The 13,087-nt window shown below is 36.9% G+C and overlaps 1 protein-coding gene across 1 annotated transcript in view; it reads left to right on the forward strand.

The window, feature by feature from the left end:
* Positions 1–13,087, forward strand: part of MCTP1 (multiple C2 and transmembrane domain containing 1) — a 447,676-nt gene that overhangs the window by 263,573 nt on the left and 171,016 nt on the right. The window contains exon 13 of the mRNA XM_054715060.1: positions 12,601–12,703. Coding sequence (XP_054571035.1) covers positions 12,601–12,703 — 103 coding nt within the window. The remainder of the gene's footprint in view (positions 1–12,600; positions 12,704–13,087) is intronic.

A 13,087-nucleotide genomic window follows, 5' to 3' on the forward strand; every position in this document is an offset into this window, starting at 1 on the left:
CTGTTCTCTCCAGCTCCATGGCTGCCGCCATTTTTGTTGGGATTTATTTATCTTCTATAATTGAAACTTTGTAGCCTTGAGCGGAGGCCTGGGCTGGCCAGGGCAGGTGGAAAGCTTGGCTTCCTCCATTGCTGGGGAAAGCCAAGCCTCCTGATCTCTCCATGGCTGCAGCCATCTTGGTTGGGTTAATTTGTATACTCACTCCTGATTGGCTGGTGGGCATGGCTTGTGTGTGTAGTGGAGGTATGGTCAATTTGCATATTACCCTTTTATTAGATAGGATAGTTAGACACATAAACAGTCAAACCCAAAGAGTGGTTATATGAATGGGTTGATGTCAGTGGGGATGCCAAGCACAGGAATACAGGGCCCTGTCTTTGGTCTAACCCCGTGGTCAGCAAACTGCGGCTCGTGAGCCACATGTGGCTCTTTGGCCGCTTGAGTGTGGCTCTTCCACAAAATACCACGGCCTGGGCGAGTCTATTTTGAAGTAGTGGTGTTAGAAGAAGTTTAAGTTTAAAAAATTTGGCTCTCAAAAGAAATTTCAATCGTTGTACTGTTGATATTTGGCTCTGTTGACTAATGAGTTTGCCGACCACTGGTCTAACCTGTTAAATCTATTTACTAATGACTTTGAGGAGATAATTGGCTGCTTCTTTATCGAACTTGCTGAGAGGATAGTTAATTCATTTGATATGAGACCAATCTATATATGTGTATTATATGTATTGTGTATCTATCTCTATATATAAAATTATATAACAGGCTTAATTCAGACTGAAATAAATAGGCTTAGATCAACAAGATGATTATTAAAAAGTACAAATGAATATAGTCAATAATACTGTGTCAAGTTTACATGGTAACAAATGATTACTAGAATTAGTGGAGTGATCACATTTTAAGGTATAAAAATCACTATATTGTACACTTGAAACTAATATAACCAATATAAAATTGTATACCAACTATACATAAATAAACAAAAACACAAATCAAAGTTTTAACTGGGTACAAAACAGTGATGTCTTGTTTTAACAGTAGGAAACATAGAAAACATTTTAGGGTTTGAATTAAGGTGTTTTTTTAAAGAATGTATTTTTATTGATTTCAGAGAGGAAGGGAGAGGGAGAGAGAGATAGCAACATCAATGATGAGAGAGACTCAATGATTGGCTGCCTCCTACACACTTCACATTGGGGTTCGAGCCCACAACCCCAGCATGTGCCCTTGTCAAGAATCGAACCTGGGACCTTTCTGTCTGCAGGCCAACGCTCTATCCACTGTGCCAAACTGGCTAGAGAGAATTAAGTTTAAACTCCATGAGAGTGAATTACACATGCATCAGTTTTGTTACATTGAATAAAAAGGCAATGTTGATAATGATACTCTCTTCTGGATTCACCAGATGCACTGTGGTATGAATTTAGTTTTGGAAGCTCTTCATCTTTAAAGACGGATATTGACAAACTAACCTGAATATATTCTCAATTGGGATATCTAGTGTTTAAAGCCAACTCTATTGAGAATAGTTAAAGGAAAATGATAATAATAATAGTAACGACAACTAACATTTGTTGAACCTTTATCACATGTCAGACACTACCCCAAACTAATTTAATTAACACAATGATTGGGAGCCCTTATCACATGTAGACACTACCCCAAACTTGGTAAAAGGATTATCACAATTAATCTCATAATAACCTAATTAGATACTATTGTTATTCCCACTTTACAAATTAGAAAACTGAGATGTGGAGAGGCTAAGTAACTTGTTTACATTCGCATGCTGGGAAGACACCATTACAACTTTTTACATTATTCCTGCTTTCTGTCTGCAGCTACAAAATGCCCAGTTAACTGAGTCGAATGTCTAATCTTAGTGATATATCTGATGGGTACAACCTAAGTTACACCTGCAACCCCAGCTGCAAGAAAGCCTAGAAATGTCACTTTGGCCTTTGTGGCCTCTCTAGTTCTGAAGAGATGCTAGAAGGTAGTTAGAATATATGCTCAGCAAGGCATCCACACTAACTAGTACAGGAGGGTGGGGTAATGACCATTAGTCAGATACTAAGTAACAGATGCTGTGCCCCACTTTACACCCATTAATTTATTTAAACTTAAAAGTTATTAAAGTGGGAAAGTCATAGGATAAATAAAAGGTACATTGTGCACAATGTAAAGAAGCATTTCTCAAAAGTGATAATTGCCAAAAACTAGATCAGAATACTCCTATGGAGGTGTTTATTTCCTCGTCACTGGAACTGTTGAAGCAGAGCCTGTATGACCTCATGGTTGCAGAGAGGTTCAAACCCTAGATGACCTTTGAACTTGGCTTCTAAGGCTGCTCTCCTGGCCCTCAGAATCTGAGTTTTTGCAGTAGGTGCCAAGAAGAATAACTCCTGAGTGAATGCATATTATGTAGAAGAGAATTCAAAACGACAAAGATATCATTCTAAAGACAAAGCTTGACAGATGACAATTTTCAACTTTATTGCCCCAAAATATATAAAGATTTAATTACTTGATATAGTAAGTTTAAAGAATTTTATTTCTCTGCAATAGATCTCTTCAGCTAATTACTTATGGGGAAGATTATCTGAAACATCATACTTTTCTGTGGAGCACCTAATTGAATATATATTTACTGTAGGTCCTAAAGTATCTACAAGAGCTTGTAAAGACAAAGGAGCTTGTAATATCCTTTTATAATCATTTTAGACCAAACAATGTTTGTGTTCCTAATCTTGGAACAAATACTTGAATATCATTTCTATATTAAATATTAATTGAAAATGAAGTATTCAAACATTTTACCATAATTTATCTAGACTCTTAAAAGCTTAGACATAATTTCTTCATAGTCTCTCCTCAATTTTATAGATTCCATAGTCTTCCTTTTCTTACTTTTCAAGTTTCTTATCTATTTCATTGTATTTCTTAGTCTTTTGTCATAAATTTCAAGCTTCCAAACATATACCAAGATGATTCAATTCTAAGACTCAAGAATGCATCTAGTTACACACAATACTATAAATATTCTTTTGCAGCTATTTTCTAGATTCCAGGGGAAATGAACTCATATTTACATGAAGCTTTATTTTCATTGTTCTTTGTCATGGTTCTCAAAGTGTGGCAATCCACAAGACTCTTCCAAAGTCACAACTATTTTCATAATAAGACTAAGATGTTCTTTGCTTTTTTTTTTTTTCACTGTCATTCTCTTATGAGTGTGCAATAGAATTTTTCAAAGGCTATATAATATTTGGTCACTCTGATGTTAACATGTCATGAATTTATTATTGAGGCCTATTCCAACCACCCTAATTAAATTTATAAACTGTGCCCCTCCTCAACATTCTTCAAACCCCTTATCCTGTTCTATTTTTTTCTGTTTTGCATTAACATATATCACTCTTTAACATACAACATAATCTACTTATGATATTTATTCTCTTTCTCTTTCCTCACCACTACAAGTAAATTCCGAGAAACCAGAGACCTTTCCTTTTTAAAATATTGATATTTAGAGAGTAAGAAAGGGAGAGAGAGAAAAATATTGATGTGAGAGAGAAACATTACTTGGTTGCCGCCTGTACCCACCCTGACCTGGGGTTGAACTCGTAACCTATTGGTTCATGGGATGACACTACAACCAACTGAGCCACCTGGCCAGGGCCAGAGACTTTTCCTTTTTTGATCACATGGCCAGTCACATAGTAGACACTCAATAAACACTTGTTAAATAAATCAATATATAGTTTTATTATAGTCAACTTTTTATTTTGTCCTCCTTTATAATAGCATTAAGGCATTCTATTAAATATTGAAATCATAGCCCTGACCAGTTTGGCTCACTGGATAGAGCATCGGCCTGCGGACTGAAGGGTCCCGAGTTCGATTCCGGTCAAGGGCATGTACCTTGGTTGCGGGCACATCCCCAGTAGGAGGTGTGCAGGAGGCAGCTGATCAATGATTCTCTCTCATTGATGTTTCTAACTCTCTATCCCTCTCCCTTCCTCTCTGTAAAAAAATCAATAAAATATATTTTTTAAAAATATTGAAATCATATATGAATAGTTTTATTTTACTTCATGATAGTAGGGAGGGCATTACAAAATCTTCAATATGAAAAAAGATGGATTAGATCTAGTGGGCCAACAGCCACAACTCTAGGAGGTCAGTTTTCCTGCCACAGTGAAACCTGCTCATGATTTAGTGAGAAAAGAGAAGCTCTATTATTATTATTTTTATCTGCACTAATAAAAGAGAAAGTTGCAAATTGACCGTACCTTCGCGATGCCCACCAGCCAATCAGGAGTGAGGATGCAAATTAACACAACAAAGATGGCGGATTAATTTGCATACACAGGCGCCCAGCCGCCAGGGGCGGGATGCTTGCATCATTGCCATGGCGACGACACAGGCATTTCACACCGCCCCAGCCGCTCGGGGCCTCTGGGCAGCATGGGAAGGCGGAAAGGCGGCTCCTGACAGAGCAAAGGCAGAAAGGGGGCTCCGGGCTGGGAGCAAAGGCTATGCCAGCAGCCAGGGTAAGGAAGGTCCATTCTGCACGAATCTTCGTGCATCGGGCGTCTAGTTTAAATATATTTTTATTGATTTCAGAGAGGAATTGAGAGGGAGAGAGAGAGAGAGAAACATCAATGATGAGAAAATCATTGATCAGCTGCTTTGTGCACTCCCTCTACTGGGAGTTGAGCCCGCAACCTGGGCATGTGCCCTTGACCAGAATTGAACTCAGGACCTTTCAGTCTGCAGGCTGACACTATCCATTGAGCTAAACTGGCTAGAGCAAGAGCTCTATTATTATTATTCAGTCTCTGAATCAGATCCACTGGGAACCTAGGGAAGAATATCAGTTAATGTAATTCTACCAATGAGACATTTAAAATATGTATAGGTCAGACAGTGAAAAGGGCTAAAGTCAAAGCCCCTACTCCTGTGATAAGGGGAGGATTGGAAGATGTCTCCAACATACATTGTTTTTTGTTCTGGTGGGTCCTATGGAATTTCCTCACCTATCACTTTGGTACATGTTATGGTTGAAATTCCAGTTTGTAGAAAGGACAGATGGCAACCTTGATTATAATTTTTTTAAAAAATTAAAGTATAGCTACGTCAAACTGTGGCAACTAAGGAAATTAAACCACAGAGCTTAGTTTGTGCAAGGTGGGCCCAAAATAAAAGGCCCCCGTGGGTATGAATTGCTTTCCAAGCTGCTCAAAGCCTTCTGTGTTTACAGAGACATGGCAACAAGGAGGTGGTCACTGGGTTCCTCCACCCCACACACACCTTTTTATAATACATCACATCCTCCAGCAGCAAAATGACCCTGGACAAAGCCCACCACTGACGGATCAGGATTAACTTTCTATTCTGGGAGTAAGACTATCATTCGGTATCTTCAGAGTGACTTTAATGTTCAGACCAGTAGTTTGCACAAACTGAAGTCATTCGCTTGCCCACAAAACAGGTAGCAATCCAGCAGAGGTGGAACAGACTTTCCCACAGTTCTTTATAAGTGTGTCAGTGTTGTGACCTCAAAGATCAAGGGCTAAACAGTGAGAGAGAATTAGCCAGTCCATGCACCTCATCTAATCCTCAAGGCCGTTTTGAAGTTTTCCAGAAAGGATGCCCACTGGAGACAATTCTGACATTTGTTTTTATTGTTGTAGGAATGCCTTTTCACCATGAGAAGAATTGAGATAATAGAGGATATGCTTTAAAATCTGTTATAGATTTAGTTTTATGAGTTAGGGTAAAAAAAAAAAAGTATCTTTCCAATATTAATTCCCATGGGAGTTTTTCACCTATAAAAACATCTAAAGAAAAAAAAATAGTTTTGTGTATTTGAATTATAGAGACCCAATTAAAAGGACACACAAATAGATTTAAGCTAAATATCCCTGATTATAAATTGTTAATCTTGCTTTTATATAATTGTCTTTCACTTCTAAAATTGCTGGTGCTAGGGATGTGTAATCACCACAGATCACCAGAGTCATCTCCCTTGGGGAAAAGTCTTTCCTTTCTTTCCCCTTCCTGTTCTAGCATTAGAGCCTGAGACGCTTCCTTCTCGTTGCTGCTCTTAAACCCTTCACTTACCTTTATTACAGTGCTTACAACCCGGCTTTATAATTGTGTATTTGTATGTCTATCATGCCTTGAAGGTTGGACTATGTCTTAATCATACTTATAATTCTGGGGTAGGATAAAGAGAAGACAGTAAGTAATTAATGCTTCACAAGGTATTCCTATTTCTTCCCAGAAATTTGTCAACATGGAAAATTGCCGTGTTCTCAAGGAAAGCTAAGATTCTGTTCCAGCTGTCCTAGCACTTCCTGAGATCAGCCCCTCTGCCCTCATCCTCACCCAGCACTGCTGCATCTCCGATCTTGCATCCAAACCAAAATCCCCAGTTTCATGTACTACAAAGGGCAGGAGTAGGCACTTTTGGGCTAAAACGGCGGACGTTAAGGAAGGTCCAGTCGGTACTCAGGGGTCTGCTTTAGTCTTATGACAAGAATGAGTAAGAGGAAAACAGATTATGTAATCGGTGTTCCCATACATGTAGGCTCTTTAAATAGCCAAAAAATTATCAGAAACAAAATACCAATTTTGGATGCTGCCTTTATTATTTTGCACCCCTAGCCACACTGCTTTGAATAAAAACATTACAGAGCATGGCATTGTATCACTCTCTAGAGCAGGGGTGGGGACCGTCTAGCCCTCGGGCCACATAAGGCCCGTGAAATCGTTTGGCCTGGCCTGGCCCTGCCAAGGCATTAGGTGTGAGTGAAACAAATGTTTGACCAAATAGAGCAGGCTAATTTTTAAGTTGATAATTTTGTATGGCCTGCAAATGATGTTATAAATATCTAAATGGCCCCTGGCATCAAAAAAGTTTCCCACCTCTGCTCTAGAGCTTTACAGAGTACAATGCACTTTGTAGCCATCAACACTCCATCCCGTAGTGAACCTCCCTCTATCAGCAAGCAGTGCAGCATAGCGCAGGGTCTAGCTGGAATGATAAAAGGATGAAAGGAAGGAATAATTAAGGAGATAATTAATGGTTAAATCCATCACTGGTATTCCTGTGATTGTTTGCATTTGTTTAAGTGGCACATAATCGGGGCTGCAAAATTTAGGAACTGAAAAGCCAGTCATTTAAAGCATCATTTAGCAAACCAGATAAGCACATTAACTGTGTGTAGCCACTTTTCAAAAATAAAACTGTAGTGTATACTTTTTAGTTATAAGTTTATAGAATTCAGTATTGTACGTTTACTACTATTTTGGTTGAAATTGCTGTTAATTTTATTGCCTTTGAATCATGCAGTGGCAAAAGGATAGTTTCTAAATTGGTCAAAAATAACACACTGTGTAATGACATAATCTTGGCATCCATTACTGATACCTGTAAAAAGATAACTTTTTATATGGAAGAGATAAATAGAAGGTAATGTAAAATTGCCTACTTTTCCTCTTTGTCAGGTTTTAGATATCCAGTCTGTGTACTTTGTTGAATACATCTCGACCATGGAAAAAAAAAACACACCGGTTTGGCTAAGGTCAATGAATTGTGTGTGTTTTTAATCTCCAAATAATAGTATCAGGCATAATAGATTGTTCAATATTGACATTTGCAAATCCTGTTAGTTTTACCTTCAAAATATGTCCAGAATCTAACTACTACCCGTCACATATTATTGCAGTAGCCTCCTAACACTTCTCCCTAACACCCCCATTGCCCTCGCTCTACCTATTCTCCAAATAGCAGACATCAGATCATGTCACGCATCAGCTTAGGGCCCTCCAAAAGCTTCCCCTTCCACTTAGAGTGATAGCCATATTCTACAGAGGCCATGCCATCCTCCTCGGACCTCTGTGACCATGTCGTCTATCGCTGTCCCTGTCACAGTCCATTCCTCCAGTCACACTGGCTTCCTGGTTATTCCTAGAGCCATCAGACACAGTCACTTTCCATGGCCTGTTCCTCTGGGTAACCCAGGGCTCACTTCCTGCCTCCTTCATTCTTTGCCCATGTCACTTGGTCAATGAGACCTTCGTTGGCAGCCCCTTTAAAAGCTGCACATACATACCAGCACTTCTCATCATCCTTCCCATTTTTATTTCTCTCTATAGTATTTATCACCTTATAATGTCCTCTAAAATGTTATTCATTATCTATCTTCTTTCCGAAGGTAAACTTCATGAATCCAGGGTTGTTGCTTTTTAATTGTCTTATGCACTTATATCTCTCCATCACATAGAACACTGCCTTATACATGATAAGTAGTATTTGTTGAATAAATGAATCTATGATAAAAATGTTAGCCACTTCTTCCCGTGTGTGGCCTACTCACTATTAAGTTATGACATAACTATTGGGAAACGTCTTGCCTAGTGACTTGCATTTAAATATATTTCATTGTAGGAAACATGGACCATAGGGGTAGGGCAAAGGCTTTGAAGGTCAGAAAGACCCGGATTTAAAAACAGCTCCACGCCGAAACCGGTTTGGCTCAGTGGATAGAGCATCGGCCTGCGGACTCAAGGGTCCCAGGTTCGATGTTTCTGACTCTCTATCTCTCTCTCTTCCTCTCTGTAAAAAATCAATAAAATATATTTTAAAAAAATAAAAATAAAATAAAAACAGCTCCACTACTTACAACCTGTGACCTGGTGAGTTACATAGTCTCCCAGCCTCAGTTTCCTCATGTGTAAAATGGGGATAGTAAAAGTTCCTTTCCCATGGAGTAGTCATAAAATCTTCAAGCAAATGAACGTAACATAATGTTGGGCTTATAATAATATAAAACCCAGTAAATGTTTGCAATTATTATAATGATAAGCATTATAATTGCTCTTTATTTGCTTTTTTTGTAAAATATTTTACAAATGTTTACTCTTTTGAATAGATTTAACTCAAAATATGAGTTATTCCCTATTATTTTTTTGTACTTTAAGGCACATTTTTATGTTTTAAATATTTCTGCTTAAAAAGATGATTACTTAAAGCTCTTGTTTATTGATGCCCTGCTAATGTGCCAGACATTCTGCTAGTTATATTCTAAGTATTATCTCTGCAAAGAGCCATTACTGTCACTACTTTTCACATAAGGGAACAGGCCCAGGATCGTGTTCAATCCCAGTTTGTTCAGCTTCTGAAATTTAGGCCTTTCCCCCCAGACCACTGGCCTCTCACTTTGAACTTCACTGCCTTGCCCGGTGCTCTTGGAAGTACATGGAGTGTTTGAGGATTTGAAAAGTGTGGTGTAGCTCAGGTGAGGGGCTGTAAAGATCTTGAGATTGAAAATAAGGCTGAAAGGCTATCTCCCATGCCATATAATGGGTTTTAACCTGTAAGCTCTGGAAAGACATCAAAGGTATTAAACTTGAAAATAAAGTTTCAGAGAAGAGTAAAATGGCAGCATTTTCCAGGATTGTTCATGTCACTGACCAGAGTTCAGTCTTTCATAAGACTGTAAGCACCTTAAGAATGATGGATTTTAGATTGAGAAAAATCAGTGTAAATGAAAGCCATATTAAATAGGAATTTGGTCTATCTTAGGCAAAGTCTCTCTTAAAAAGATGTAAGTACCATTATATTCCACAGAGTGTCTACTGACATGGCCTCTTAAAAATTATATTGCTTACCCATTTCAAGTTATAAGATAAGTGCAGATAGGACAATATTTTTGATAATGATAGCATGACACTGGAAATTAGAATAGCAAACTGACTGAGAAGTGGCGTCAGTAGGTGCTCAAACTATTATTTTGGTCTCTCTTACTTTAACACCCTTATTCCAATAGAAAAGAGTGAAAGAGAGTTAAGTAATGTGATGATAGATGACTAATACTGGTTTTCCCTAGGAATAGTTTTGAGAAATAATCAACTAAGAAAATGTGAATAACCACTGCCTTGTGGGCATAGGGTTAGATAAATATATTTGTTTCTTAACAAGATGTGGGAAGTGTTAAACATTAAGAACAGATTTTGTTTCTTTAAGATCGTTTAGCCCTAACTGGTTTGGCTCAGTGGATAAAGCGTCAGCCTGCGGACTGAAGGGTCCCAGGTTCGATTCTGGTCAAGGGCATGTACCTTGGTTGTGGGCACATCCCCAGTGGGGAGTGTGCAGGAGGCAGCTGATGGATGTTTCTCTCTCATCGATGTTTCTAACTCTCTCTCCCTCTCTCTTCCTCTGTAAAAAATCAATAAAATATATATTTTTTAAAAAGATCTTTTAGCCAATCACTATCTCCAGATCTCTTTTTGTCAGCAAATAAAGATACAGTAACAAAGAAGGTAGTGATTTAAAAGAATTTCCATGGGGTAAACTGAAAGAATAGAAAACGTTGTACACAACTGAATAAAATTCCTGTGAAAAAAATCAAATGAAGATTTTCAACCTCTACTTGTATATGTTTAAAGTACTTTTTCTCCATAGATATTGGTCTATGGAGTTAGTTCTTGTGTTTTTCTATTGGAGATGTGGTACAGTTTTGATTGAATCTATTGCATATTGTTGATCACTTGAGGGCAAGTAAAACCGAGTGAAATGAACCAGAAGAGTAATTGAAGTAAAACAAGTGAAAATGGGGGAACAAAAATACCCCAAATTGCTATTTTTATATAATTTTTTTACTGAATTAAGATTAACATTAATGTATGAGAAAAATTCAAAGGAGATCCAAGAAAGAGTATGCATTACACTTGAATTTTAAGTATGTGCTTCCAAAAGCTAATTATTTAAAGTCTTGTCTAAAGTGAAGTAGTTACTCTTTTGACAAGGAATTCTGTCATCATAAACATGGCTTTAATTTTCTCTCTCATTGTTATAGTAGATATATTTTAACCTTCCAACACTTTTTTTCCCTTCCAACACTTTTATAAACTATTTGAGGTTGTAGTTTATATTCTCTGCTCTTTTGTTTATACTATAGTTAGTACTCACAAAGCTAGGTGGAAAGAAGATACCTAGTATGAGCCTTAAGAATAAGAAAGGCTTTGAGAACTGTTTGAATGGAATTTTTATGCTTGTACATGAAGTATATGAGAGAAAATAAAGTTGCCCATGTGCCAAATAAAACTTATTACAATGTGTTTTAATGAATAAAATATTATTTTTTAATACAATTCTCCATGGTGTGTGACTATGGTTGCTGGTAGGGCAAAAGGAATGAAGGTGGGAGAAAAAGATAACATGCTAAACCACAGGTAAAATTCGCACCAGACCTTGAAGACTTTCAGTTGTCTAGTCTTTATTGAAAATTATTTACAAGACCAAAAATTGAGAAGACTACCATAATGTTAAATTATGCAATTATCCTGGGGTGTATGAGGCCACTGAACTAACACATGTATACTAAATCTCTTTTTTAATATAAAATTAAATTAAAAGTGAGTCAAAGTTTGTATGGCTCATTTTAAGAATTATAACATGGAAAGTAAATAACTTGCTGTGTGGGAATACATAGCTTATCTGTCACTGATAGCTAATGAATTCTTTCCTATTAAAATTTAATTGAAAATCTTCACTGATATTTAAGCTTTCACAGAAGTGTAAACTACTGTGACTACAATTCACAATTCATTTAAAACAATTATTCTTTATCATTAAAGTTAATAATATTCACATTAACCTCTTATGTAGTCTAAATCAATATTGTAGTTTAAAAACTATGACCTCTGAACAGCTTTGTCCAAATATTGATTTCATTGTCATTTGTATAAGATATCAAACAAATTACATGCTGCAGTAATATCATTAATGCTGCCCCCATAGAGCCTCTGACTTTATGGGTTCTTATAATACAGCTCGTGACATTACAAAATATTGAGGACATCACATAATATAATTGCTGAATGGACGATATTTGACTATGGAAGAACAGACTTGCTGTAAACAGATAACTTCCAAATCCTTTACTCTCAGTGGACAAAAGAAAAAAAAAAATACTGCTCTTTACAATGTGGATTGGTTGTTGAGGTTAAGTTTCAAATAACTAATTTTTTTCTGCCTCAGAGGTGTCTAATTTACCTTCTTGTGATGCCTTAGATATTTTAGAAGAGAATCTTAACTTAGATTAAAATGTTATAATTCTGAAATATAACAGTTTTCCCAAAATCAACTTGTTTAGAATGTCTGTTACAAGTTACAAGTTAGTCAGATGAGTTGAAAAATATATGGATAAAAAGAGAGGGCCTGAACATTTCAAGTGGTTGCTATAGAATTAAATAAAAACTGACATAGGGATGGACATGCATCATAATTAGCCATTATATTATTATTTTTGTAAAAAATTATAAATTGAAATACTATTGGTTGTACAATTTGCTTTCTTTTGCTTTTTTTTCCCCCTGGTTCTAAATTTCATTGAGTCACAGTGGTTAACATCATCCAGTTACAGCTAACTGTATTTTGATGTTGTTTTAATTTTTTTTTTAAATTGTACTTTACTTTTTGTTTGCTATAAAAAAATTTCAAAAGAGATGTAGTCATGATATGACACTGAGCTGTGGGTGCTATTTATACTAAAAATGTCCCCCCCCCCAAATCTCTTGTAGGTAAAAGTGACCCATTTTGTGTAGTGGAACTGAACAATGATAGGCTTCTAACACATACTGTCTACAAAAATCTCAATCCTGAGTGGAACAAAGTCTTCACATTGTAAGTAGTAATTGCCTTGAGCTCATTTCAAAAATGGTGCCAAATGATATTTATTTTTGAGATTTTGTGTGTGCATTTATTCTTAACCGATTAACAGCTCAATGCATCTGGGCTGCCTTTGCTAGCAACAATGAATATCATAATTGCCTCACTGTCCTGATAGTGAAACCTGGGGAAAGGGTTTGCCATTTTTCTTTGTTTTCACAGATATTTTTTTTAAACTGTGCTTTCTATATGATCTGACTAAGGACTTAGCTCCCCTTAGCTGAGTTGCCATACTGCTTCTTCCTTTTATACTTTCTATTGAAATTCCCCTGGATTGCACTGACACCAAGGGGACAAAGCTCTATTTGTTCCATTGCTCAAATCAGCAAACAATCCCGT

Source organism: Eptesicus fuscus, chromosome 4, assembly GCF_027574615.1.
Source record: "Eptesicus fuscus isolate TK198812 chromosome 4, DD_ASM_mEF_20220401, whole genome shotgun sequence".
NCBI lineage: Eukaryota > Metazoa > Chordata > Mammalia > Chiroptera > Vespertilionidae > Eptesicus > Eptesicus fuscus.